The sequence below is a fragment of the Pituophis catenifer genome, unplaced genomic scaffold (assembly GCF_029215685.1).
Source record: "Pituophis catenifer annectens isolate HBS135680 unplaced genomic scaffold, rPitCat1.0.hap2 SCAF_6, whole genome shotgun sequence".
NCBI lineage: Eukaryota > Metazoa > Chordata > Lepidosauria > Squamata > Colubridae > Pituophis > Pituophis catenifer.
In genome coordinates, this window is record NW_027256886.1 from 3,665,513 (window position 1) to 3,692,865 (window position 27,353).

The window sequence follows — 27,353 nt, forward strand, 5'->3', positions numbered from 1 at the left end:
TTAAGCCTGTGTGGGAATAGCACACACTTTGTAAGGCTGTGGATGCACTGCCATCTTCACAATAGGTTCTTCATTGAGTTCTTTCACTCCTTCAGGCAACTGGAAGTTGAAGGCCCTCAACAGGCTGGTCAGAAAGATGAAGATCTCAGTTTTTGCCAGTTGCTGTCCGATGCATGCACGCTGACCTGTATGTGAGACACGACATACATAAAGAGGATAATAATCTGTTCTCCAGAGTAGGAAGGAAATCTGGAAAAAAAATTGCAACGGTGAAAAGAGATTTCCAAATTGAATCCCAGTAGCTTCTATCAGATTCAATTCCTAGAGTTCTTTTCTCAGTTTTCTCTGTTTGTGAGCAGGACTTAAGGGAGGAACTTAATACAACATATACTCAATAGTAGACCATTTCAAAGGCTACACTATGGTATGTTTGGCGAGAGATGGGCCTACAAGAGAGAAGTCCCCTTCTCACCATTCAGCACTAAACATTGGGTATAGTTGGTCAGCCAATTGCAATACCTATCCTACATTTTTTAAGTCTTATAAATAGTAGACTGTTCAGCGGCTCTCCCATGCATGGACATTGGCCTGTAGATGAAACAAAGCATACCAGATCAGATTTTTCCTCTACTTTGTCAAATGCCTTCCTGAAGTCTAAGCATACTATGTTTACAGCATTTTGCTGGTCCATTAATTTAGTCACTTTATGAAAGGACGCAATAAGGCTTGCCTGACACAATCTGTTTTTAACAACCCCATAATGCCATATAGTGATCAACTTCTTCATTTCTAGGTGCTCACTTATCCTCCACTTGATTATCTTTTCCAGGATTTTCGCAGGTATTGATGAGCCTATAATTTCTGGGATCCATTTTTTCCCTTTCGGTACATTGGCACCACATCAGTGGTGGGATTCAAATTTTTTTTACTACCGGTTCTGTGGGAATGGCTTGGTAGGCGTGGCATGTCTTCGTGGGCATGGCAGGGGAAGGATACGGTAAAATCTCCATTCCCACCCCACTCTAGGGGAAGGATACTGTAAAATCTCCATTCCCTTCCCACTCCAGGGGAAGGTTATTGCAAAATCCCCATTTCCTCCCGATCAGCTGGGACTTGGGAGGCAGAGAAAAGAGCCTTGGTAGTACAGGGGTTTAAGGCACCCTGTTATTAAGCTTATTAAGACCAGCTGCCTGCAATTACTGCAGGGTTCGAATCTCGCCAAGGCTCAAGGTTGACTCAGCCTTCCATCCTTTCTAAGGTAGGTGAAATGAGGACCCAGTTTGTGGGGGGCAATAAGCTGACTTTGTATAAATATACAAAAGGATGAAGGCTATTGCTGAGCACATTGTAAGCTGCCCTGAGTCTTCGGAGAAGGGCGGCATATAAATCAAATTTAAAAAAAAAAAAAAAGATGGGGGCGGGGCCAATCAGAGATGGTATTTACCGGTTCTCTGAACTACTCAAAATTTCCGCTACTGGTTCTCCAGAACTGGTCAGAACCTGTTGAATACCACCTCTGTACCACATCAGATCCTTTCCAGTCATTTGGTAGTTCCTTAATGGTACAGAGCTTGAGACGATTATATTCTCCAAGACTCCAAGATTATATCTGCCAGTTCCTTTAGAACCTTGGGTTGAAAATCATCAGGTCCAGGTGACTGGTTTTCCTTCAGGGTGGATAGGTATGTCTTACCATTTTCTTGCCTATATCGATTTGTGCACTGGTTCTATCTATCTATCTCCTTCAGTGCTGCTTTTGATAGGTTGGGCAATTTCTTCCTTTTGCATTAAAAACAGATGCATAGAAGAAATTAGGCTGTTCGGCTTTCTCCCTAAACCTGTCACCTTCTTGCCATCTGCTCCTATTAGTGGAACTCTCATTTCTTTGATTGTCTTCTTGTTCCTGACACATTGAAATCATGTTTTTTGTTGTTGTTAATTTTAGAATTAGTTGCCAATCTTGGCTCACTCTGAGCCTTAGCCTTCCTATAAGTTATAAGCTACTTTGAGCTCATGGATATACCTAGTCCAAATGGCAGAAACTCTTCTCTTTCAATGAACTTCCCACCCTTATCTAAAAAGTGATTTGGGTTGAATTCTTTAGGTGTCTCCCATTGTTCAGGATCAAAAAGGACAGAGCGCAGGTCTGCGACAATAACGGTCCCCTGTTAAGAAAAAGAGATGATTAAATAGAGCCGTTTCATAAGGGAAACAGGCAGAGAAGTTCAAGCAATATTGATGAAACATATGGTTTTAGCTTGCCTTTATGCACCCCTATTTGTTTATTTCCAGAGTAGTTTCCAGAGTAGCATTAACTATTCAACAGCTTAGCTTCTTCTCATCTTTCCACCCATTAAAACAGAGAGCTGGATGAATATTTCTTTATGACTCCAAGTTGCCCCAAGAAGAGGACAACGAAACATGGCCAGACATAACTTCAGTTATGAACTCACATTCAGCCCTTAGAATCTTATTATATTCCTAGGATAAATATGAAATATTTAAGGTTCAACCTTTAAAACTGAGAGGTATTTAGATTTTAACCTATAATTATTACCCTACAAAAGCTTGCAATTTTTGCCCAATTGATTGACTAAATTGGCAGTTCTTGAACAGAGACCTTCTGTCCAAATGCCATATTCTGCTTTTCTCTCTGTGCTGGACTACTGCAATGTAGCCTGAACATGTTCCTCACCTTTGGAATGTGGTAACCCCTCATCTCTACATCCTTTGTACTTTGCCTGGGAACCCCAGATAGTGTGACATGTTTTACACGTTGTATTTCATGAATCACAGCATTGGTGTAGGGCAGCTTCTTCCGATCCTGGTAGGAAATTGACCCTGACAAGCCAAACACATCCTCAATCTCCTTCTGGACTTTCTCTAGAAAAGAATGATGGGGAAAAATTTTTTTTCAATATTGTGTTTCATTTATTTATTTCTGAATTTTAATCCTTAGGATGTAGGATTTAGGGCATTAAATTTAATCTCATCCTCCTTTTGAGTATCATAAAGGAGAGCAGTATCATAAAGGAGAGCAGATTAAAAAATATACTTCCTGGACTCTAATTAGATCCTATTAGGCTCTGGATCTAACCCAATAACTCACAGCAGACTGTTGAATCTTTTCTTTGATTCTTTATTTTCAGGCCTGGAGTGTTCCTAGGCCTATATTGAGGCAATGGTCACTGACTTCTGTTTATCCTTCACAGGTATGCATCTGGAACTGCTGGATGGCCACGTGTTGAGCCCTCTTATACCCCAGGGGAGGAGTCAGAGGTAAGAGGGCATGATGAGACACGGGGTGGTGATAACACTTACATGGGTGCATGGGTGGAGCTAGACATTTACTTAACAGATCCAGTCCAAAAAGTTTCAGTATATTGATACAAATTGCTGATTCAGTTCAAATATTCCACTGAATCTTCTTCAGTCTAGTCAGTCTTCAGAATTCAATGGCAACCAGTTTGGAAATCTGATTCAGTTCAAATAGTTCTATATTGTTTTGAAAATAATGTGGATCAAACTGTATGTTTTTTTTTTAAAAAAATTATAAAATGTGTATGCTACCCATCGCACTGTTTCAGTGACTCTGTGAAACTTACAATATGATAAAAATGTTAAAAAGATAACCCGGAATGACAGAATATAGCTGTCAGACCTGGAAGCCATCTTTTACATTTGGGCCTTCAGGCCTGCCACATCTTCTTCCATGGTAAAATGGGAGGGGGGGATTTCATAGAGTGTAGATGCTATGTAGTCAAAATAACATTCCTTTCTTAGAGAGTCAGGGATGCATTGCCCTGGCACCTGGAGTTGGATGACTGGAGAGTGTCTTCAGTTTGGACGGTGGATGATTGGACCATGTGATGAACATGAGGTTGCTGGGCAGGGACTTGAACTTTCATGTGGTTGGGGACAACCTGGAAACATTCAGATTCGGCTTTTCTGAGATGTGCCAATATGACATCTCTAATAAAATGTAACTTTGTGGAAATTCAAGCCTCAGAGTTTTCTTTTGTTGTGGGTTGTTGTTGTTACCGGAGAAGAAGCTTCGCAAGACTAGGTTAACAATTACTTAACAATTCGTTTCCATCCAGATCAGTTTTATTGAGGATCCAAAGAATGGATACTCTATATATGTGCATTCTTGGCTTTTCTTTAAACCCGCTAAGTTCTTACTCCTACTTATACGGTCAAGAATCTACATAGGAAAATTATTATGGAGAGTATTTTCAAATAATTCCTTTGTCTTCTAGAACCAGAGACTGGCCCTTCTTCCCACAGCCCAGATTTCACTTACTTTGGATGTCGGGATGATTTGCCAAGAGAAGCAGAGCCCACAACAGAGTAGCAAAGGTTGTATCTGTTCCAGCAGCAAAAAAATCAAAAACACACTGAGCCAGGTTCTCTTCATTGTAGGTAGAGTCAGGGTCATTCCTGCTCTGTTGTTTAAAATGGAAAATGAAAATTACAAGGAATTCTATGCAGATTTTTTGTGATTATTTTCCCCTCTGGGCCACAAGTCATTAGGATAAATATATGCCTGTGGTTATATAGGAAAATCACTGCAGGAGTATAATAATGAAAGTGATAGGTTCACACTAAGACACTATCTTAAAGTAGCCAAGATCAAAGAGAAATTTGGCTTTGGAAGGAATTGAATTCATTTCCTTTTATTTTATGGTTGGGTCAGTATTAAGACTGTATACCTTGAATATGATGATGAGACTAATGGTACACTCAAGACTGAAGCCATATAATTGTAAATAAAGTGAGCTAGTAACTTTAAAGTAACTTTAAATTGATAAATGTTGCTTCTAAAATATCAGTCTTTTTCTGGAAACTTTGGAGAGGAGGACCTTCCCTTTTTAATGGATTTTTTTTTTAGAAAAAGGGGAAACAAGTGGAGGGCAGACATGACAGGATGACAAACATGAATTTCTATTTCCCTACACATAGTATCATCCAGATCTAACAAGAATCTAAAATTGCAGAGGTACTATATATTTCTTATTTATTTAGAAGCAATCTGAAATTAGCATATTTAAATTTATTCAACATAAAGAAAGAAGAAAAATCCAATGAAGGCAATCTCAGTAGCCACTCCTCTTTACTTATAGCAAGGAATATAATAATTCCTTGCTTTTCTATTGAACCACAGTAAACCCAATACCTTCTCCATCTGAAGAAGATAGTAATCAATGAAATCCTGTGGCTCATGCTGGAAGCTGGATTCCTTGTGTTTCTCTATTTCCTGCTTTGCAAAGGAGACAATCAAATCCACAGAAGCCAGGGCCTGCTTGTGGGGGCCTGGGAGGTAGCTCATTAATCGTGGGAACACATTATACACCTAATAGAAAAGGAAGAGGAATGGTTATTTAAATATTTCCCACCACAATTAAAAAAAGACTCTCAGCAGCTCACAGTAATATATAGTTCTTAACAGTACATGGTGTCAGACAGTGGTGGGATTCAAAATTTTTTACTACAGGTTCTGTGGACTTGAATTGGTAGACATGATAGGGGAAGGATACTGTAAAATCTCCATTCCCACCCCACTCCAGGGGAAGGATACTATAAAATCTCCATTCCCTCCCCACTCCAGAGGAAGGATCCTGTAAAATCTCCATTCCCACCCCACTCCAGGGGAAGGATAGTATAAAATCTCCATTCCCTCCCCACTCTAGGGGAAGGATACTGTACAAATTTCCATTCCCTCCCCACTCCAGAGGAAGGATCCTGTAAAATCTCCATTTTCACCCCACTCCAGGGGAAGGATACTATAAAATCTCCATTCCCTACTCACTCCAGGGGAAGGATACTGTAAAATCTCCATTCCCTCCCCACTCCACTAACCAGCTTTCCAGCTCCGTTCTCCTGTGCAGAGCAACAAAAGAAGACCCAGGCGATCATCTGTGACTCGATCATCTGTGACTCAGGAGGCAGCCAATAAATCGGGGGGTGGGGGGGTGGGGCCAATCAGAGGTGGTATTTGCCGGTTCTCCCAACTACTCAAAATTTCCCCTGCCAGTTCGCCAAATCCGGTCAGAACCAGCTGAGTACCACCACTGATGTCAGACCTCAAAAGCCATCCAGAAAAGCTCTGTTTCCAAATTCTTGTAGGAAACAGATAAGATTAGAGGCAGATAAATTATTAGGAAGCTATTATAAAATTCTCTTATATTCTCCAGAAGCCTTTGGAAATATAGTTACCTATGGCTAACTGAGCTGTGATTCAATAAATTAGCCACGCTAAATAATAAATTAACTGCATGGGTTGGAGTTTCACAGCCTTCCAGCTTGTGAACTAGTGTGTTTGAGTTAGCATCTCAGGATAATTTTTTGGCTCAAAAATGGGCATCCCTACCAGTGGTGGGTTCTAACTAGTGTTACCACTGGTTCTCTTCGCGCACATGCTTTGAGCAAGCACATTAGGTTTCTGCCCAGCTGAGGTGTGGCAGTCCACTCTGCCACGCCTATCTGCTGGGCTAAAAAATGAGAAATAAAGGTAGGAATAATGCGGGGGTGGGTGGGAGGGACCAGCTTCCAGTCAAGAGAACCGGTTTGGTGATGTCACATCATCATCACTACCGGCTCGCTCGAACCAGGCCGAACCGGGAGCAACCCACCACTGATCCCTACTCAGAGAAATTCATATACTCCCAACCCAGGTAGGTTTTTTTGGAAGGTATTTGAGAGAAATGGAATTATTCCTGTAAAGAATATAGCCTGAGTGACTCCATATTTACCCTTCATATAACCTGAGCTAACACTAAGCTATTTAGCTGTGTAAGACACTTAGAAAGGGGAAGTATGTATGATGCTTTTTCTGAGAAAATAACGCTAGGAACCTAAGTTAGTACATTCTGAGCTGGGTCAGGCTGACCCAAGCTAAATTAGAAGAAGGAAGGAAGATATCCTGTTCCAATTAATTGTCTTAGTTAAGGACGTATTGAAAGGATATTTTGAGGAGGGAAATGCCCCTCCAAGGGGGAATTCTAAGTTGGGAAAAAAGTTGCTGAGAAAGCCAAAATGTTATGTAACGTCCGAAAAACAATGAAAAGCGGGAGGTGGGTTTTGCTGATTGCCTGAAAATGTATTTAAACCATGTATTCGGAGCTGTAAGACGTTGTCTCTCCTTCATGGGAGAACCCTTTTGCAAAAGCTTAGGAGATATACTGTATTTTTCAGAGTATAAGACGCACCGGAGTATAAGACGCACCTTAATTTTGGGGGAGGAAAACAAGAAAACAAGAATTCTGCCTCTGCCAACCAGCATCAGGATCACCAGCGTCCTCACTTCCATTTGGATTTTGATAATGAGTAGCACAGATCTTTTTATCAGTTTAAAACAAATCCCATCTATTTAACTGGACTGGGTAGGGTGGGGTGGGGGATGATTTTCATGGGGGCAGTAATTTCAGGAAGTTTTATTTTATTTTATTTATTTATTATTTAAATTTTTAAAATTTAAAATTTTCTTACAAGAAGGTCACTTTCTTTTATGTGTTGCTTTTTTATTATTTGTATGAAATGGTATGAGTTCTGTACATATGAAGCAGCAGATTCTGCGTAAGGTTGAAGATGTTTTGCTAAATATCTGGCTAGATTTTGTAAAGGTGAGCCTATGGAACTTACTATGGGTCTGAGAGGTATTCCATCTTTGTGTATTTTTGGGAGGCCATACAGTTTTGGGCATTTTGATGATTTTTCTCTGGGAATAATTTTTTGTTGGATTTCTTTACTTATAGTACTTGATTTTATCTTTATCTTCGTGGTTTTTTCTAGATATGTTGTTGGGTCTGTGTTTATGGGTTTATATGTGGCGTCTTGAAGTAAGTCAGACAGTTTCTTTTCATAGTCCACTGTGTTCATTACTACTGTTGCATTGCCTTTATCTGCTGGTAATATCATTATGCTATTATCGTTTTTTAAAACTTGCAGTGCTTTTTGTTCTTCTTTTGATAAGTTGCTTTTAGGTGGTTTACTAGTACATAGAATGTTGGTGACGTCATGTCTGACTTTATCAGCATCGTCAGCACTGAGTTTCTTTAGGCTGGTTTCAACTTCGCATATGATGGTTTCTATTGGAATTTTATTGGGTGCCACTGCAAAATTAAAGCCCTTAGCTAAGACATTTGTTTCTGCTGTTGTTAGTTTTCTATCGGAAGCATTGTATACTACTTGTTTTAAATGATGTTGTGTTGTGGTTGGAGGTTTTTTATGTTCTAATTTCTTAAGTTTCTTTAAATGTCTGTAAGTTTTATGAGTGGTTTCTATTTCAGATCTCCAGGTGGCAAGCTGTTTTATTTTGTCCCATAATATGGGGTGAATAATATTGCTTATCTTTAAGTATGAAGCTAATAGATCCTTGTTTACTTGATCCAATAGGAATCTTTTGCTATGGATTTCATTTCTAAGTAATGCCATTTCAGTTCTTTTAAGAATACGTTGGATAGATGTGTGGGTATGGAATTTCAATTTAAAGCAAGATGGTATTATATTTTGGTCACGACATTGACATAAAAATGTTAAATCACACAGTATTCGAGATCTTTTTATCTCTAACTTCTCATAAATTCTGGTAAGTTTATACATCTCCCCGTAGAGGTTTGATATTTGTTTATGTAAATTTTCATTATCACCAGTCATCGCTAATCTTTTCATGGAAGAATTCGAATCCAATGCCTTAGAAAAAACTGTTAACAAACCAAAATTATGGCTCAGATACATTGATGACACCTTTGTGATCTGGCCACATGGAAGAGATAAATTGGAAAACTTCTTAGTATATTTGAACAGCCTCCATCCCAAAATAAAGTTCACCATGGAGATAGAATCAGAAAACCAGTTACCTTTCCTCGATGTATTAATTTATAAAAAATCTGATGGCACCTTAGGACATACCATCTGTCAAAAGAAGACACATACCATCTGTATTCTTTAAAAAATCAGTTTGCATGGGAGTGTCACAGGGCTTAGCATTACTTAAATTACATTTATTCAAGAGTTCTATGATTTTGTCTCTTTGAGAAAGTTTAAATCCCTTTCTGGTTTTACTGATCTGAACACCAAGATATTTATTAAAGATTTCAATGAAAAATGTTCATTCAGTTTCGTTACAAATGCCTCTTTTCTTTCTTTATGTTTACCTATGTACAAAATGTCATCCACATAGATCAATACAAATTCTAGGGAATTATTCTCTTTTTTAACAAAGAAGCAATTGTCAGCAGTAGTGGCATTGAAATTCATAGTTTTGAGAACTTTTACTAAGCAATCATACCATTGTTTACCAGATTGTTTCAGCCCGTATAAACTTTTATTTAATAACCAAGTCTCATTTTTGTTTGTGTATTGACTGTGGGGTGCTCTTACATATATTTCTTTATCTAATTTTGCGTGTAAATACGCAGTCTGTATGTCATATTGAAACACATCGAGGTTGAGTGCTGATGCTATAACCAGAGCTGTTTTGACACTCTCTGTTCTTACTGTGGGGGAGTATGTATCTGTATAGTCCTCGGGATATTTCTGTGCATAACCTTGTGCAACTAATCTAGCTTTGTATAGAGTATTGCCTCCCTCTAAATTCTTAATTTTATATATCCACCTAGTGCCAATGATGGTTTTGTCCTTTGGTGCAACTGTAGGTGTGAACACATTTAGCCCTCGTAAACTATCCATCTCTTTAGTCATGGCTGCTTCCCATTTTTTCTTTTCTTCAGGAGGAAGTTTTAACACTTCCTCATATGTGTTAGGTATTGATGATTCTCCATCCATATACATTATGTAATCTTTGTATTTGTTTGGCAGTTGATTTCTGTTACTTCTGATTGCTCTTTCTGGTTTACTATCATTGTCATGTAAGTACCTTGCTTCTTTTTTGGTTAATGAATCTGTCTTTATTTTATGTTGACTGTTCGTCCATGTTTTGATTTTATTTTTATGTGTGTTGTTACTGTGTTCTTCTCTAATCCCTTTTTCTTGGGGTTTGGTATCTGTGTTGGTGTTTGGAAATATTTCATTAAGATGTATTCTAGACCAGTTGGCCTGCTCATGGAACACAGCTGTTCTGGAAGCTATAAATTTGTTATTATTATCGATAAATCTGTATCCTTTTGTACCTGTCTCGTATCCCATGAATCTAAGTCTTCTGGATACGTTCTCACCTTTGCGCCTTAGTTGTTTAGGTATGTGTACGTCTGCTGTGACTCCAAATATGTGCGTGTGTGTTAGTTTTGGTTTCCTATTATACATTACTTCATATGGTGTCTTATTTACAATGCTGGACCAAGTTCTATTTTGTGTGTAATTAGAATATTGTAGGGCTTCTGACCAGAATTGTTTACCTAAGCCAGCATCCTCTAATGTGCATCTAATCATGGTTTGTAATGTTGAGTTCTTTCTCTCTACCACTCCGTTCTGAAATGCAGAAAATGGGCTAGATGTGTAATGTAACATTCCTTTGTCTTTTAGCCATTGGGAGAATTCTTTAGACATGAATTCACATCCCCTATCTGTCATGATTTGTTTTATTTTAATATTGTGTTGTGTCTCTATACGTTTGTAAAACTCTTTAAATTTCTGAAAAGTTTCATCTTTATGTTTTAATGTGTAAACAAATCCATAACGACTATAATCATCCACAATGGTTAGAAAATAACGTTTTTTATAAGTGATTGATGGTGTTAGTGGACCAACTAGGTCCTTATGTACCAAATCAAAAATTTTGTTGGTTGATCTCGTTGATTTTCTAGGTCTGGGGCTAGTTTTGAGCTTTGTAGATTTACATACTGAGCATTCCAAATAGTTTTCACAATTTTTTATTTTAACACCTTCTGCATGTTCAGTCATCTTTTGTACTACAAGAAAACTGGCATGTCCTAATTTCCTATGTAAGACATGAGCACACTCATCATGTATTGGTTTACCTATCTTAGGTTTTTTTTTATTGTGTATATCTTTGTGATTATGGGTTACTTCATGTTCCTCATTGTCACTGTTACTATTGTCTCCATTATCTATTTCATTGTCATTTTCCATATTTGAATCAATGTTGTGTAACCATTCCTCTTTTGTCATTAAGTAGGGTAGACCTCCTTTGATTATTACTGTACCTATATTTATTTTGTTTTTCTCTAATGTTGCTTTTCCTTTTGAGAACACAATGTTAATGTCAGAATCTCTGCTTAGTTTTATGGCACTAAGTATATTATGAGGAATCTCAGGTATTAGTAATACCCCCTCTATTTTTCCTAGACCAGGTAAGGTTACATTCCCTCTACCTATCACTTGAACCTTTTCTTGATTAGCTACTTTGATTACAAATTTATCTTCTACAAATGAAGATAATATATTTTTATTATTTGTAGTGTGATTAGTTGCTCCAGAATCAATAAGCCAATTATTGTTCTCTGGTTGTTGTGTGTTAATGTTGTTATGTTTGTTTAGTCCATTCAGTGAGCCAGATTTTCTATCCTTTGAATTATCTCTACCCCCTCTATGTTCTCTATAGCTTGGTGGACTTCTATACCTAAGTCTATCAATGGAAGACTGTCTGTTGTTGTACCTATTTCTATATTCTGACCTATGTCTTTCTCTTAGAGTTTTGGGACAATCCCTTCTATTATGTTCTTTGGACCCACAATTGAGGCACCTAAATGTTTCATGGTATCTTTCTTGAAATGCTACCCTTTTATATTGCTTGTGTTCTATGTGGTTGTTATAACGACTTCTCCTTGAATTGTCTTCAGCTATTAACTTATTGGATAGACTTTCTATTGATAAGTATCCTAGATTAATTGTGTCTAAGTGTGACATATAATTATCCCATGATGGGTCAAGTGAGTTGATGATAACACTTTTCATCGTTTGATCTGAAATCACCTCCCCCCTTAAATGCAGTTCTGCTCTAATCTTGTTTAAAGATATTAAATGTTCACTTATGGTAACCCCTGGCTTTATCCTAGAAGAGAAGAAATCTTTTGACATTCTTGTGGTAGTGGCTACACTTTCACTGTGAAACAAATTAAACATGCATTGAATAATTTCTGAGACAGTCAGATTTTGCTTAATACTGTGATACATGGCAGGGGACACACTGGAAATTAATAAGAAAAATGCTCTATGGTGTAGGCAATCTAATTTTAGAGTCCAAGGTCTTTTTGGGGGATTAGTAATAAAAAACAGTAAGTTTTCTTTCATAAAGACAACCTGGAGCTGCTGATACCATTCTTGCAAATTAATGCCATCTATTCTCAGCTTTGGGAAGTCACTGGGTAAATTCCCAACATTGTTGGGTCCATTACTTACAACTGGGGGTAGTCCGTGGTCTTGCAAGTGATGAAAGTTGCAAAACGGCGTGGGGATGCTCGCAACGAGTCTGCATGATTCTCTTCTGATTTCATGTCTTCCTGGGCTGTCTGCGTAGTCCTGCGCATGCGCGTTGCTCATTTCGTTCCTGGAGTCATCGTGAGAGGTTCTCGCTGTTGCAGCTCCCTCGCTTTGCTCTTCTTCCGATGAATCAGTCTCCGGCTCGATCTTGGGAGTCCTGGTGATAGCGGGCGCTCGTTTTCTTTTGCTGAAGGCGTTGGTCCTTGGATTAGTCTGCGGCGTGGGGTGGTATCTGCAGGGCTCTCTGGGTTCAGGTGTCAGTTCTCTCGCCGTCTGGATAGTAGCGGGTAGATTTTGAAGCGTTGGCTCGCTTGCTTGCTTTTTTGTTGATTTCTTAGTAATCTTCAGTTTCGGTCCAAATGCAGCAAAAAGCGTTTTCATTGCTGACTTTACTTGTGTGTCTATTGAATCTTCTTCGTTCTCTGTTTCTGATTCTTCTGAGGTATATATTTTTTTCTCTTTCATTTTTTGTATCGAGTAAGGCTTTTCGCGCCAGATATTTTGAATCCTGCTTTCTGATTGGCTCTGCTTCGCTCATCTTGGAGGTCTGTTGAAACCAAGATGGCTGCCATTCAAAATTTTGCGCGGGATTGTTGGTTTTCTTCTTTGCTGCATTTTTATCTGTAAGCATATCACTTACTATTTTTGAGTCTTTTGGTTTTTTGGTAGCGATGTGCTTCTCTCTCGCTGCTCCGTTGTTTTTCAGTATCTCTTGGAGGTTCGCGACAAGACTTTCATCGCTCTTTTGGCTTTTTAAGAGTTCTAGTATCTCTGACCTGAGTTCGTTGTTCTCTATTTCGTTTTCTTCTTGGTCATCATTTTCATTTATTATTTCTTCGTCTTCTGTGGTGTATTCTTCAGATTCTCTTGAAATTGCATTCGTGGATTCATCTATTATTTCTTGATCCGCTTCCATTTCTTTGCTGTATGCCCTGGTGTTGGGCCTATCTCTTTTAGACATGTTTAAATTTTTATTGAGTCAATTCAACCATCCTCTGCTACCAGATTGTTGCGATATTTTCAGGATCAGACTCAATAAATAATTTGAGAATTGGAAATTCAAATATATCTCTGTTTATTTACATAAGGCATTCTATATTCACTGAATATTCACAGATAGAAGCACAGAATGTACGTATGCAGCTCCTTATATATACAATGGGTGGAGCTAAGTATGGGAGTGGTAAAGTATGAATACATTAGGAAGTGAAGAATAAGTTAACCCCTGACACACTGCTCATGTACTATTTACATAATGGAGAATAAGGCATTTACTTGTGACATATATATATATATATATAAATATATATGTCTATATGTCTTTGGTTATTCGGGTTTTCTACCGTGGAGAATTGGAAGTGTCTTGGTGATGTTTCGACGAAGTCTCATTCGTCATCTTCAGGCAGGTGTTTTCGGCTTTGTGCTTCTAGGAGCAATGTGTGATTGCAGCTGTTTCTTCCTTTTAACTGCTAGTGGGGGTGTGAACTGATTGGGTGGGAGCTTGGCTGTGTTCTGATTGGGTGGAGGTGTGTTCTGATTGGGTGGGGGCTTGGCTGTGCTCTGATTGGATGGGGGGTTGGCTATGCTCTGATTGGATGGGGGTGTATTCTGTTTGGGTGGGGGCTTGGTTGTGCTCGGGTTAATCTGAGTTGCAGGGGGATTTGAGCTGGTGAGCTACATTGCTGTTGTTTGGCTTCACATTCGTGGTCATGCCACATCTTCATGGTGGGTGTCAGTCTGCTTCATGTATGGATTGGAGGGATTTAAAGTGGCTAATGATGCAGCTGCGGTCTGGCTTCTGGTCCGTGGTCGTGCTTCATCATCGGTGTGGGTTTGAGTCTGCTTTCCGCATGGATGTGTGGTGATGACATCCTGTGTGGCCCTTGTGAGTGTGGGTCTGGTGTCATTCCTCATGTTAGCGACTCGTTTGTCAATAAGGGCGGGTTTCCAAATGGCTGGTAGGCGGGAGGTATCATCTCATTTATTCATGCTGTGTGGGAGTTTTTCTATCTCGATGGCTTCTCTGATTATTCTGTTGTTAAAATGTTCAGTTTTGGTGATAGTTCTGATCTTTTTAAAGTCAATTTCATGTCCTGTGGCTCTAAGGTGCTAGACCAGGGAAGAAGTTGGTTCTTCTTTTCTGACTGAGTTCTTGTGTTCTTCAATGCGTGCACTTATTCTTCTGTTGGTTTGTCTGATGTATGTGGTGGGGCAGGCGGTGCATGGGATTTCATATACTCCTTGATTTTCTAACTCAATTTTGTCTTTGGGGTTTCTTAGGATGGTGGATATTTTTTGGTTTGTGCAGAATGCTGTCTTGATGTTGTGTTTGTGGAGGATCTTGCTGATTCTGTCTGTGGTGCCTTTTATGGTAGGAGGGCTTTGCCATTTTCTTGTTCTCTGTCTTGGATTGTAGTGGGGGTTTCTTTTGGGATTAGGTTGATAATCTTATTTCTTTGGAATCCATTGGATGTTAGTACGTTAGTGAGAGTGTGTAGTTCGGTTTTTAGGTGTTGTTCGTCATCTAAGCGTTTTGTTCTGGAGATGAGTGTCTTGGCTACAGAGTTGGGTGGTGGTGTGAGAGTGTGTGCAGATAGCGGTTTGTGTGTGTTTTCTTCTGGTAGATGGTGTGTCCTTGGGAGCCATTGGATTTCTTGTAGTCTAAGACATTCAGGAAGGGAAGTTGGTTGTTAGCTTCTGTTTCCATGGTGAACTGTATTTTGGGGTGGAGGCTGTTGAAGTGTGTGAGGAAGTTGTCCAGTTTTTCTTTCCCATGTGGCCAGATTATGAAGGTGTCATCTACGTATCTGAGCCAAAGTTTGGGTTTGTGATCAGATTTTTCTAGAGCTTGGGTTTCAAAGTGTTCCATGTAGAGGTTTGCAATGACAGGTGAGAGGGGTGATCCCATGGGTGCTCCTTCTGTTTGTTTGTATTTTTGTCTGTTATAGATGAAGTATCTGTTGGATAGGCAGTGGTTGGTCAGATCTAGGATGTGCTTGGGGGGGGTTATATTTGTTTTGGATAGCTGTCAAGGCTTCTTTGATTGGCACTTGGGTGAAGACCAAGTGCCAATCATCCAAGTGCCAATCAAAGTGATCATCCAAGTGCCAATCAAAGAACCCTTGACAGCTATCCAAAACAAATATAACCCCCCCAAGCACATCCTAGATCTGACCAACCACTGCCTATCCAACAGATACTTTATGAATAAACGAGATGATACCTCCCACTTACCAGCCATTTGGAAACCCGCCCTTATTGAGGTAAGGCTGGCTGATGAGAGCTAAGAAGCTTGAAATAGATCTATACCAGTCTCCCTTTATTTCTTTATCAGTAAAATATATTTGGTATATATGTGTGTGTGTGTGTGTGTGTGTGTGTGTGTGTGTGTGTGTGTGTGTGTTTCTTTCTTTTTCGTAGGTTTTATGTGTATTTCTGTTTAGCCAGGTTCTATCTAAGCCAAGATGTTATGCAGTCCTGGTTCAGTGAAATCTCATTCACTAGTTTTGGGGCTTTTTTTCTTTCTTCTAGCAACCAGCAAACTCCTTGCTGCCCATTGGGGCATTGCCCATCTATCTTAGTCTCCCAATGGGCAACAGGGAGTTTGCTGGCTGCTAGAAGAAAGAAAAAAAAAGCCCCAAAACTAGTGAATGAGATTTCACTGAACCAGGGCTGCATAACATCTTGGCTTACATAGGTAGAACCTGGCTAAATAGAAATACATACATACATACATACATACATTCATACATACATACATACATTTGTCTTCTTAAGTTTTCGCAGGTGTGTTTATGCAAAAAATTAAAATCTCGGGTGTTTTCCCGCGTCATTGTAAATAAGTTAGTTAAAATGTTTAAAATTCTGGTTAAAATCCTAGCTTAAAATCTTCTAAAAATCCTTACAGAGCACTCTGCAAGGTCCTTTAAAACCTTAGCTAAAATCCTACCAGTACCTTAAAAGTTTTTTTTTTCTAGCAACGTTTCGACAGGCTCACAACCCTGTCATCTTGAGGCTCTTGTTTAGTTTAAAAGCTGTGGGTGTGTTACGAGGTCGGAGCTGTCGCTTTTCTATGTTTGCTGCTGCTGACGTATGCTGGTTAGCCTGTAACTCTGTCCTGATTGGAGGACAGCAGTTTTTCTTCCTGCTTCCTCATCCTAGCTGTTTGGCTACGTGTTACAGGCCCAGCTTTCTCAGGTTCTCTATTATTATCTGTCTGCTGTAGAGGGGAAAGGATTCTGGTAGGCATCACAGCACCCTTGATTGTTAGTTGAGATCTCAGCCTATCTTCTGGCTCAATCCTCTCTCTCTTCCTATTGCTAGCCACCCTCTGCAAAGAGGGAAGAATTCTGTCAGGTCTTACAACACCACTGGTTACTTGTTGGAATCTCTGCCTCTCTTCTGATGTTAACACTCGAGTTTCTCTCAGTGCCGGTCCCCAAATACTTGATAACCTAGAGGTGTCATCTCGTCTGTTCATATTCTGCGGCCTCTTTTCAATTTCGATAGCCTCCCTGATTATTCTTTTGTTGAGATGTTCCTCTTTCGCCACTGTTCTGGTTTTATTAAAATCAATATTGTGTCCCGTGGCCTCCATGTGTTGTACCAAAGAAGAAGTTTGCTCTTCTTTCCTCACTGCATTTTTATGTTCTTCTAAATGCACACTTATTTGTCTATTTGTCTGTCCAATATAAGATGATTGACAGAAGGCACATGGCACTTCGTATATTCCCTGGTTTTCCAACTCAATTTTATCCTTAGGGTTTCTCACCATCATCGATATTTTTCTATCTGTACGGAACACTGTTTTTATTTTTTGTTTCTGTAATATCTTACTAATTTTATCGGTGGTCCCTTTTATATAGGGCAGGATGGCAGTTCCCATATTCTGTTCTTCTTGGGTTTTGCTCTGCCCTACTGTCCCTTGCTGGATTATAGTTCTAATTCTATTTTTGTGGAACCCATTTTCCATTAATACTTCTGTGAGGTCTTAAGCTCTGTTTGTACATGTGCCTCATCTGCTAGACGTTTAGTTCTAGTGATTAAAGTTTTTGCCACTGAATTTATTTGTGAGGGATGATGGTGTGAGTGTGCATTCAGGTAACGATTTGTATGTGTCTTCTTTTGGTAAACACTGTGTCCTAGGATGCCATCAGTTCTCTTATATATTAGTACATCTAGGAATGGGAGTTGATTTTCATTCTCCATTTCCATAGTGAACTTTGTCTTCGGATGCATGTTATTTAAGTGTGCTAGAAAATTGTCTAGCTTGTCTTTTCCATGAGGCCAGATGACAAACATATCATCTACATATCTGAGCCATAATTTTGGTTTATAGATAGTTTGTTCCAACACTTTAATTTCAAATCCTTCCATGAACAGATTGGCAATAACTGGGGAGAGCGGTGACCCCATTGGTGCCCCTTGCATTTGTTTATATCTTTGCCCTCTGTACATGAAGTAGGTGTTAGATGCTCTGCCAATTCTATGATGTGGTTTGGTGGCTGGTATTTGTTTTTGATCATTGCTAGAGCTTCTGTAACCAGTACTTGGGTGAATAATGAGACCACATTGAAGCTTACAAGTAGGTCACCCTGCTCTATGCGTTGGTTTCACAGAATTTCTATGAGATGATATGAGTTCTGCACATAGGAAGCAATCGATTCTGCAAATGGTTGTAATCGTTTGGCTAAGTATCTAGCCAAGTTTTGTAGTGGAGAACCTATAGAGCTGACTATAGGTCTGAGGGGTATGCCCTCTTTATGTATTTTTGGAAGGCCATATAGTTTTGGACATTTCGATGACTTCTCTCTGGGAATGGTTGTTTGTTGAACTTCTTTATCTATGGGACTGGCCTTTATCTTGGTTTTGGTAGTTTTTTCTAGGCTCTCCGCTACAAAACTTATGAATAAGGGACTTTTTTATTTTATTTTTTGTTATGCTGGTGATACTGTAATGATGGATTCCTTCATGGAGAGAACCACTTTGGTATAGTGGTTAATGCAATAGCCTAGAAGCTGAAATTCTGAGTTCTGGTTCCAACTCCAGCACTAAGTCAACTGGTGACACTGGATCAGTCCCTCTCTCTCTCTCAACCCTAAAAATGGGCAATGGCAAACCACTTCTGAAATCTTGAAAAGAAAACTGCAAAGACTTATCCAAGAGTCAAGACTGACTCAAGGGCACCCACACCTACTGGGGAGAGAAGTAAATTAGATGATTTCCAAGGCTCCTTCCATGCCTGGCATTCTTGATTACATGAAAATGCTAATAGAAAGATTGTTTGGGGAGCTTGGTCTCTTTAATAGAAAAGATGACTCACCAAATGGAAAAAGTCGCCACTGATTTTCACTATAATTTCAATGGCTTTCGTTAACTTCTGGAAGTTTTCATCTTCAGGAGCAAACTGATATCCAAAACTCAAAGAACATATGACATTAGAAACTGCATGTTGTATTGGAAAAGTAGGGTCAAATGGCTGTCCTGTGAATGAAGATATTTTATAATGAATTTCATAAAGAACATAACTTTTTAACATCAAATCAAATGCATCCCTTTTTACTTGAAATACTGAGAATAGAAGGGATTTTTCAGACAGACTTGAACCATTGTCATTACCCCAAATTACATACCTTTTTTTTGTCTAAAGACCTCCACCAGTTTCTGAGCTGCATCTTCTATTTGATGTTCAATGCTTTTTTTCCCCAGGCCCAGCTTCCGCAGAGAAGTGATGCCAATGTGTCGCTGCTGTTTCCAGGTGAGGCCATTGGAAAGAATAATTCCTGAGGGCATCAGCAGATAGTGATAAATGATTTCAGATAACATTTATGTTAAAAACTCTGAAAAATATGATTGTAAAAGCCCAGTCCAACACAATACCACTGAAAAAGAAAAACAAGAAATCCAAGAAGAAACTAGCATGATTGCATTAAGATCTCTCTGATAAACTGAAAGACAAAAAGGATAAGTACAAAAAATGGAAAGAGGGACACATAACTAAGACAGAATATCAGCAGATAGCCCAAATCTGCAAAGATGAAGTCAGGAAAGCAAAGACTCAGAATGAACAAAGATTTGCAACAAAGTAAAAAATAATAAAATAAGTTTTTTTCACCATATAAATAAGAAGAAAAATGCTGTCCAGGCCAAACGGGATGCAAAAGGAACCCCAGTCTCCCAGCCGATTGGCGCAGCTGGTCCATTCGCTGCCTCCCAGCCAGTGGTGGGATTCAAATAATTTAACAACCGTTTCTCTGCCCTAATGATTTCTTCCAACAACCAGTTCATCAAACTGTTCAGAAAGTTAACAACTGGTTCTCCCAAAGTGGTGCGAACTGTCTGAATCCCACCACTGCTCCCAGCCTCCCAGCTGATCGGCGTGGCCAGTCCATTCGCTGGGACTCCTGAGAAGGGAGGGGAGGGGCCAGCCTGTGGTGGGATTAGCCAGTTCTCTGAACTGCACAAAATGTTAAAAACTAGTTGAATACCATCTCTGTAAAATCTTCTTTAGTCTTTCTGCCAAAATAGTGGCAAAAAGTTTATAGTCATTGTTTAATAATAAAATTGGTCTTTAATTGTTTGTTTTTGTAACAACTTGACCCCCCTTTGAGAGCAACTCAATATTAGCTTCTTTCCACATCTGGGGTGTATTTCCTCCCTGTAATATACCATTCGTTGTATCTTTCAGTGGTTGAAGAAGTTCATCCCCAAAGCACTTATAATATTGACTTGTAAGAACATCTGGGCCTGGGGCTTTACCTGGCCTCATTTTTTTAATAGCTTCTGATATCTCAAAATCTGTTATCGAGTCATTCAGGAGTTGTTTCTGGGTGATAATTTAGGTAACTGTTGTTTGAAAGGTATACATCTATTTTTAGTAGGTCAATCTCCTGCCTGTTATACAAATTTGAAGAAAAATTATGAAATGACTTTTTAATAAGTCCATTGTCTGTTATTACATTACTACCTTCCCAGATTTTTCCAATTGTTGTCTTTTCTCATTCTTTTCTTAATTTATATGCTAACCATCCACCTGGTTTATTGACAAATTCAAAATGTCTTTGTTTCGCATACTTCAATTTTGTTTCTATTTCCTGTTAACTATTAACATAGATAGTCATTGCCATAATACTTTGATATGGTGTAATATTTTAGTATCTATAGCAGTGGTGGGTTGCCCCCGGTTCAGGCCAGTTCTATAGAACTAGTAGTAAAACTGGCGGGAGGCTCCGCCCACTGACCCTGACATCATCAGAAGCGATCTGTGCATGCTCAGAAGCAAGGTGTGTGCATGAGCGAAGCGAGCATACACGTGCGATCCTGTTGCAAACCGATAGTAAAAGTAAGTAGAACCCACCCCTGATCTATAGGTGTCTTTTGCAACTGAATTTCTTTCTGCCTAATATCTTCCAGTATCTGTTGCATCTTTTCCTGGGATATTATTCTTTTCTAAACAATTGTGCTGTATGAAATAGCCCCTCATAACTGCTTTACTAGCATCCCTTAGACTTGTCCCTTTTTCCAAATTATTCTCAAAGTATTCCTGCAATTTCTTTTTATAATCTTTTACAATCCTTTCCTTCTGCAAAATAGCTTCATTTAGTCTCCATCTAAAACTCAAGCTCTTTCCTGTTAAAACCAAAAGCACCAGATTACGATCTGAGAAAGATTTAGGCAGAGTATCCATTTTTAAAATTCTATTTGCAAGATTTTTAGATATCCATATCAATTCTTGAAAAGGATTTATATCTTTCAGAGAAGAAGGTATATTCTCTACAATCTCCATTCTTATATCTCCATGAGTCTATTAATGCTAGATTGTTCGTCATTTTTTTTTAAAAAAAGATAATTTACCCTGTGAGAGTTTAATCCAGTGGTGGGATTTAGATGCTTCACACCGGTTCAGGAGAACCGTCTGTTAACTTTCTGAGCAGTTCAGCAAACCGGCTGCTGGAAGATATCTCCTTCCAACAGCCTTTTGTTGTTCCCACTTTACAGGGTTAATCCTGTCAGGAAGCCAGGAAGGAGACATTCTGGTGTGCCTCTCTATGTTGTTTGTAGTCTAATCCTGCTTATCTTTAAGTGTTTTCCGAAACTGCCTCTGGGTTAATTCTTGTTACATTGCAAAGTTAATTAAATAATATTTTTTTTGCTTATTTCATGCCTATAAATCATTTTCTTTACTATGCCTCATTTCCCCCCATACTATGAATAATCTTACCAGCAGTTATAATTATTATAGTGTGAATGTTATTTACATACAATTTTATATATATGAATGTACATATACCTAGACACACATTTTTCTTAATATATATAAGTATTTAGTAAACAGTGTATTCTCTGGATTATTTTATATAAACATTATTCTAGTAACAATAATATTATTTAGTTGTATATAATAGTATTCTTCCAGTTTCTAATTTCTACGTTATTGTCTAACCATTGATAAAACAAATCCCAAGTTAAAAAGTATTCTGTATCTTCTTTATCCTTTATCTTTAATGTTAACCTATCCATTTCTGCACAGTCTAGTACAGTGATGGCGAACCTATGGCATGTGTGCCACAGGTGGCATGCAGAGCCATATCAGTGGGCATGTGAGCTCAGCTCTGGCACGCCTGTGTGCGCTGGCCAGCTGATTTTTGAGCCTTCTGGGCCACCCAGATGTAGGGAAACAGGCTGTTTTCTGCCTTCAGAGGGCCTGGGGGGTGGGGAAGGCCCATTTTTGGTCTCCCCAGGCTCCGGAGCCTCTCTAGAAGCCTGGGGAGGGTGAAAACGGTCTTCCCCACCCCCCAGTGGCCCTCTGGAGGCTGGAAACGGCCTGTTTGCCAACTTCCGGAAGTCAGCAAACGGGCTGTTTCCGGCTTCCGGAGGGCCTCTGGGGGGTGGGGTGGGGAAGGTTGTTTTTGCCCTCCCCAGGCTCCTAGAAAGGCTCTGGAGCCTGAGGAGATCGTGTGCCAAAAGCGTGGGGAGTGTGGGGCGCATAGGATTATGGGTGTGGGCACACGCGCATGCGACACCCCCCCTGCGCTCCCCCCGCTTTTGGCACACATTGGCAAAAAGGTTAGCCATCACTGGTCTAGTATATTTTTAACATATATTCATTTGTAGGAGTTTCCTCATTTTTCCAGTATTGTGCAAAAATATAATTCTCACTGCTGTCAAAACATGCAATATTAAATATACATTCCTTTTATCATAATTTTCTGGTAATATACCCAACAAAAATATTTCTGGCTTTAGATCTATATGTTGTTTTATCATTTTCTCTAACCATGTATGTATTTTCATCCAAATTTTTTTGCTTTTGGACATGTCCACCACATATGATAGTATGAACCTGGTATCTGGTTGTATTTCCAACATTTGGCAGACATATCTTTAAACGTCTTTGCCAGTCTTGCCGGTGGTAAATGCCACCTATAAAACATTTTATACAGGTTTTCCTTGTAAATAGTTGCCATTGCCAATTTATAATTTCTATCCCAAAGTTTCTGCCATTTATCTAGTTCCAAAGTATAAGAAACAATGATAGTATGGGCAAAAATTTTTGGATTCACTTGTTCATCTTCCATTTTAAAGCTAAATTAATAGCTATATATTTTCTTTATTAACTTTTCATACATTCCTAATAGTATCTGATCTGGCTCTTTATAAGAACCATATGTTTTTACATCTTTCTCATATCTCGATTGTATTTGCAAATGAGGCCACCATGCAAGGTTCACTCCTTGGTTTTGTAATTCCCGTTTAGTTTTTAATTCCCCTTTCTCATTTAAAATATCTTTATACGTCACAATTTTTTCCAAGTTTACAACATTTGGGTGTATCAGTGCTTCCATTGTTGAAAGCCAGACCGGTATTTTCATGTAATTTTTTGCCCTAACTTTTTCCCAAACTAGAAATAGAGCATTTCTTACATAACATCTTTGGAAATATTTATGTATTTTGTTCTTTCCATACCACAGAAAAGCATGCCATCCCAGCTGAAGATCATGTCCCTCAAACAATAGTAATCTTCTATGTCTAAGATTTATCCATTCTTTCACCCAAGAGAGTGTAGCAGCCTGGTAGTAAAAGTCCCAATCTGGGATTTTACATAAAATTGATTACTACTTGCCCTTACCCAGTGGTGAAACTTACTACCAGGTCTGTGGGCATGGCTTGGTGGGCGTGGTGTGGCTTGATGGGCATGGCTTGGTGGGTGTGGCAGGGGAAGGATACTGCAAAATCTCCATTCCCACCCTACTCTGGGGCCAGCCAAAGATAATATTTGCCGGTTCTCCGAACTAATCAAAATTTCCGCTACCGGTTCTCCAGAACCTGTCAGAACCTGCTGGATTTCACCCCTGCACTTACCCATTCCTTTCCCCAAAGCAGTGAAGAAAGGATCCTCTATTCGATTAGAGAATTCTTCTGGGAAGTTGGTCATTCCTTCTTTCACAGCTTTGAATCCAGACAGCACGACTATAAGTTGAGGTCCAGCCCACATGGAATATATCTTTCCATATCGTTTTACATGCTGCCAAGTGAATCAAAGTTGAGAAAAGTCACAATCAAATAAAACAGGTTCTTTACAGTTAACACACCCACCTACAGTGTTTCCTAAATCCTCAGTTCTAAGACGTTTCCCCATATGCAATTCTTTGTTCTTTAGAATTTGTAAGGCCTGCCTCTCCTCTCCATTTCAAAAAAGTAGAACTCTTGAAACAATTAGCATTTCAAAAGGAACCTTTAATTGAAAGGAAGAGATTGTAGGACAATGGAAGCAGGATCTGAAGATTCCCATGCAATTCAGTTAGGATCATTGGAAGAAAATTCCTGGTTCGTTCCCGGCTGGGAAAATACCTGTGCAGATGCTGAAAGGAATCTCGGAAGACAAGCTGCCGGAAAGCAGGATTTTTTCTTGAAGGAAGGCAAGGAGTAAATATGACTCAGCTCAAGTGTTCCTTACAAGCAAGCAAACAAATTTTACTGTGCCAGTATGTCTTTTTTATACCCTTTTTCTTTTCAAAGTTTGTGTATGTGATTGTCTTTCTTTGTATGGGATTGCTTCTTGTTTTCGTCTGGATACAGTTAAGTCATATTTTTTATATAGTTGTTGTTGTTGTTGTTGTTGTTCTTATTATTATTATTATTATTATTATTATTATTATTATTATTATTACTATTACTAATTATTATCGTGTGTCAAACCACTCTTGGTGCCTTGCTGCAAAAAAGTATTAAAAATATTAAAGTCTTCAATTATAAGGTAACAAAACAGATAAAATAAAATCATTAGCATGGTAAAAGAGGGAGCCAGATACACAGAAGTGAGGAGGTGGGGTTTGTTTTTAAATAGCCCCCCATTGGACCCAAAGCCATCTGACAGAGCCAGATCTTAAAGCTCTTACTAAAAGTCAGGAGGGTGGAAAGCAATCTCAACTCAATGGGTAGGATGTTCCAGAGGACAGGAGCCACGGCAGAGAAGTTTCTTCTCTTGGATCCTGCCAGCCAAAATTCCTTGACTGACGGGTTCCACAGTATCCCCCTTTCCCAGCACAGGTGGACTTGGTCAGTCCCATCACCTTCACTTGTATAATTCTTTTACATCTGATTTCTTGATGAAATATTGGAACCCAATAGAAGAATAGCTTTCATTATCTAGGCAAAAATGTTGTTTCAGCTTGATTTAACAGACAATGATTAATTATGGTACTGTCTATTGGAGGAAGATTACTAGAGTATCATAATTCCATCAACATTGGTGTCCAATTAAATGACACTCCCCATCGCACACCATTTCTTGAAAACTATTTCTGAATTCGAAGGAGTTAACATGTCAACTTTGAACTGAACCTGGACGCAACCATCTTTCTGTTCCTCAGTTGCCACACAGAGGGGGAAGGAGGCATTACTAGGTACAACAAAGAGCTTTCTCATGAGAACCAAGGTCATCTCTACTGGCAACAGATAAGATTGGGGCAGGAGTGCCTGAAGAGTCTGCCAAGTAATCCAGTTGGCCAACGAGACCTGTGACACTTGGGGATGGGGTTATTTCCTACTTTAATTATACTGAAACTATGGGAAAGATTTAGAATTGGTTTTCCATTGAAGCTGTGCCGATATGATCTACTCATTAAAGAAGATATTTGAGAAGGAGCCAAGTCTCAGAATTCTGATTTGCTTGAGTTTGTTAGTTGAAGTCTTGACATAACATATCTTATATTGCTAAGAGCTTTGATGCTGGGGAACGTGCCAAAAATGGAGAGGTAGTAAAATTTGTAAAATTATGTACCCAAGCAGATATGAAATCTCTGTACAGACATCTGTTCTATTGCTTCATTCTCGAGTAAGCTACATTATCTAAAGCAGACATTGCTCCCCATAACTCATATCCAGAAAGTTGTCCATTGCAGGAATACAGTATAAAGAATTTTCAACAGAGGAATGTCTCATTTGAGCATGGTGAAGGGAAAACCACCCCTCTCTCTGGTGAATTCATTCCATTAATAAAGGTTTGATAATAAAGACTGAATTAGAATTTGCCTTCTAAAAATTCCACCCCGATATTTCACATCCTGCTCTGTGAAATGCTGGTGAGAAGGTCTTGTCTCAAAAATTCTGGCATGATGAGAAAACTAGTTAATCCAGTGTCACCATTATCACTTGATTAATTACATTCCGTATCATACTGAAATATTTTATTAATTTTAATACATTTGTTTATAGTTATGGTACAAAAAAAAATTGGGAATTATTTTCCATATTATAGCATGATTATTTAGAATGAAGTACCTTAAGGAAATAATCTTCACGCAGCCAAACCCCATCAGCCCACAAGGTCCCAATGAGAGGCAGAGCCAAAGGACCAGGAGGCAAATGTCTTCGGGACCAAAGTTGTTTCAGGAAGAAGAGAATCAGCAGGGCAAGCAGCAAAACCAACAAAATTATCCCCATCGCCATCATTTTCCTGCTGGAACTTTATCTTGGAGACTTTCTGGTTGATCTGAAGGTGATTGTCTCCTTTTATCTGATAGCTTTTTGTTTTTCTTCCTCTTTTATATATTTCATTCTTGAGAAAATAATAAATCACCCTTTTGCAACAGAACATGGGAAGCCTTCACCCTAATAATTTGGAGCTGTTGTAATAGACATTGCAGCAAGTGTTATTCATTGAAATCTGTCTTTAATCCAAGCATCAAATTATAGGTAGTGAATTATAGAAGGTTAGCAATGCCTACCTAAAAATGGTGCCACCATCCCTGATACTTAACCCATGGCCTCATCTGGAAATGATTCTTGCTACACCAGAGGTGTCAAACTGGCAAGCCATGGGCTGGATGCATCACATGCAGGACAAGCCCAACCCAGCTCCATGAAGGGAGAAAATGTTGCAAAATGTCACATGACGTGATGCCGTGAATTTGACACCTGCATGCTAAAGTGTCATGCCCCTATCAGAGCCTGAATCGGTAGAGGAAGACGAGCCAGAACTGGAGCTGATGAAGCTTCGTTGGCTTGGGAGGAAAATGGGGAGGAGCAGGCCCACTCAGGCCAGAGCCTTTCAGGATCGGGATGACTTGTAGGCAGGGAGGAAGGGGGGCAGGATGATCAAGAAAGGCTAAGCAGTGAACATGAGAGACAGAGCTCAGGCGATGAGCAAGGACCCTCCCGATCCTCAAGCATGGAGAGTGGAGAGAAGGCAAGAACAGCGCAGACTGACCTGACTACTCAGGAGGACAGCATCCCACCCCTCTTCACAAGGCATACCTGGGGACTGAGACTTAAGATTCCTTGCATTCTTTCTGGATTTCCTGGTTCCTTACCTTGCTCCTTTGCTCCCTGGACTCCTGGACTTGCTCTGCTGGATTTCTTGCTTTGCAGCCATGGTGCTTACAATGTTGGGCTGGACTATTTGCAGCCAGAGGCTACTTGAGGTGTGTGTGTGTGTGTGTGTGTGTGTGTGT

General features: G+C 39.3%; 1 protein-coding gene across 1 annotated transcript; it reads right to left on the minus strand.

The window, feature by feature from the left end:
* On the minus strand, positions 1–26,352 carry LOC139318042 (cytochrome P450 2J5-like). The gene is made up of 9 exons (XM_070945286.1): positions 26,182–26,352; positions 23,761–23,923; positions 19,032–19,181; positions 18,722–18,882; positions 5,177–5,353; positions 4,304–4,445; positions 2,696–2,883; positions 2,024–2,165; positions 1–185 (listed from the first exon to the last, which is right to left on the minus strand). Exons 1-9 carry the CDS (start codon positions 26,350–26,352, stop codon positions 1–3), a joined length of 1,479 nt encoding a protein of 492 aa, XP_070801387.1.
* Positions 26,353–27,353: the final 1,001 nt, after the last annotated feature.

Coding starts and splice junctions, on each gene's coding strand:
- LOC139318042 (XM_070945286.1), bottom strand. CDS start 26,352: ATGATGGCGATGGGGATAATTTTGTTGGTTTTGCTGCTTGCCCTGCTG. Junction 18,883..19,031: donor GGTCTTTAGACAAAAAAAAG/GTATGTAATTTG, acceptor CTTCATTCACAG/GACAGCCATTTGACCCTACT. Junction 5,354..18,721: donor GTGGCGACTTTTTCCATTTG/GTGAGTCATCTT, acceptor CTTTTCTATTAG/GTGTATAATGTGTTCCCACG.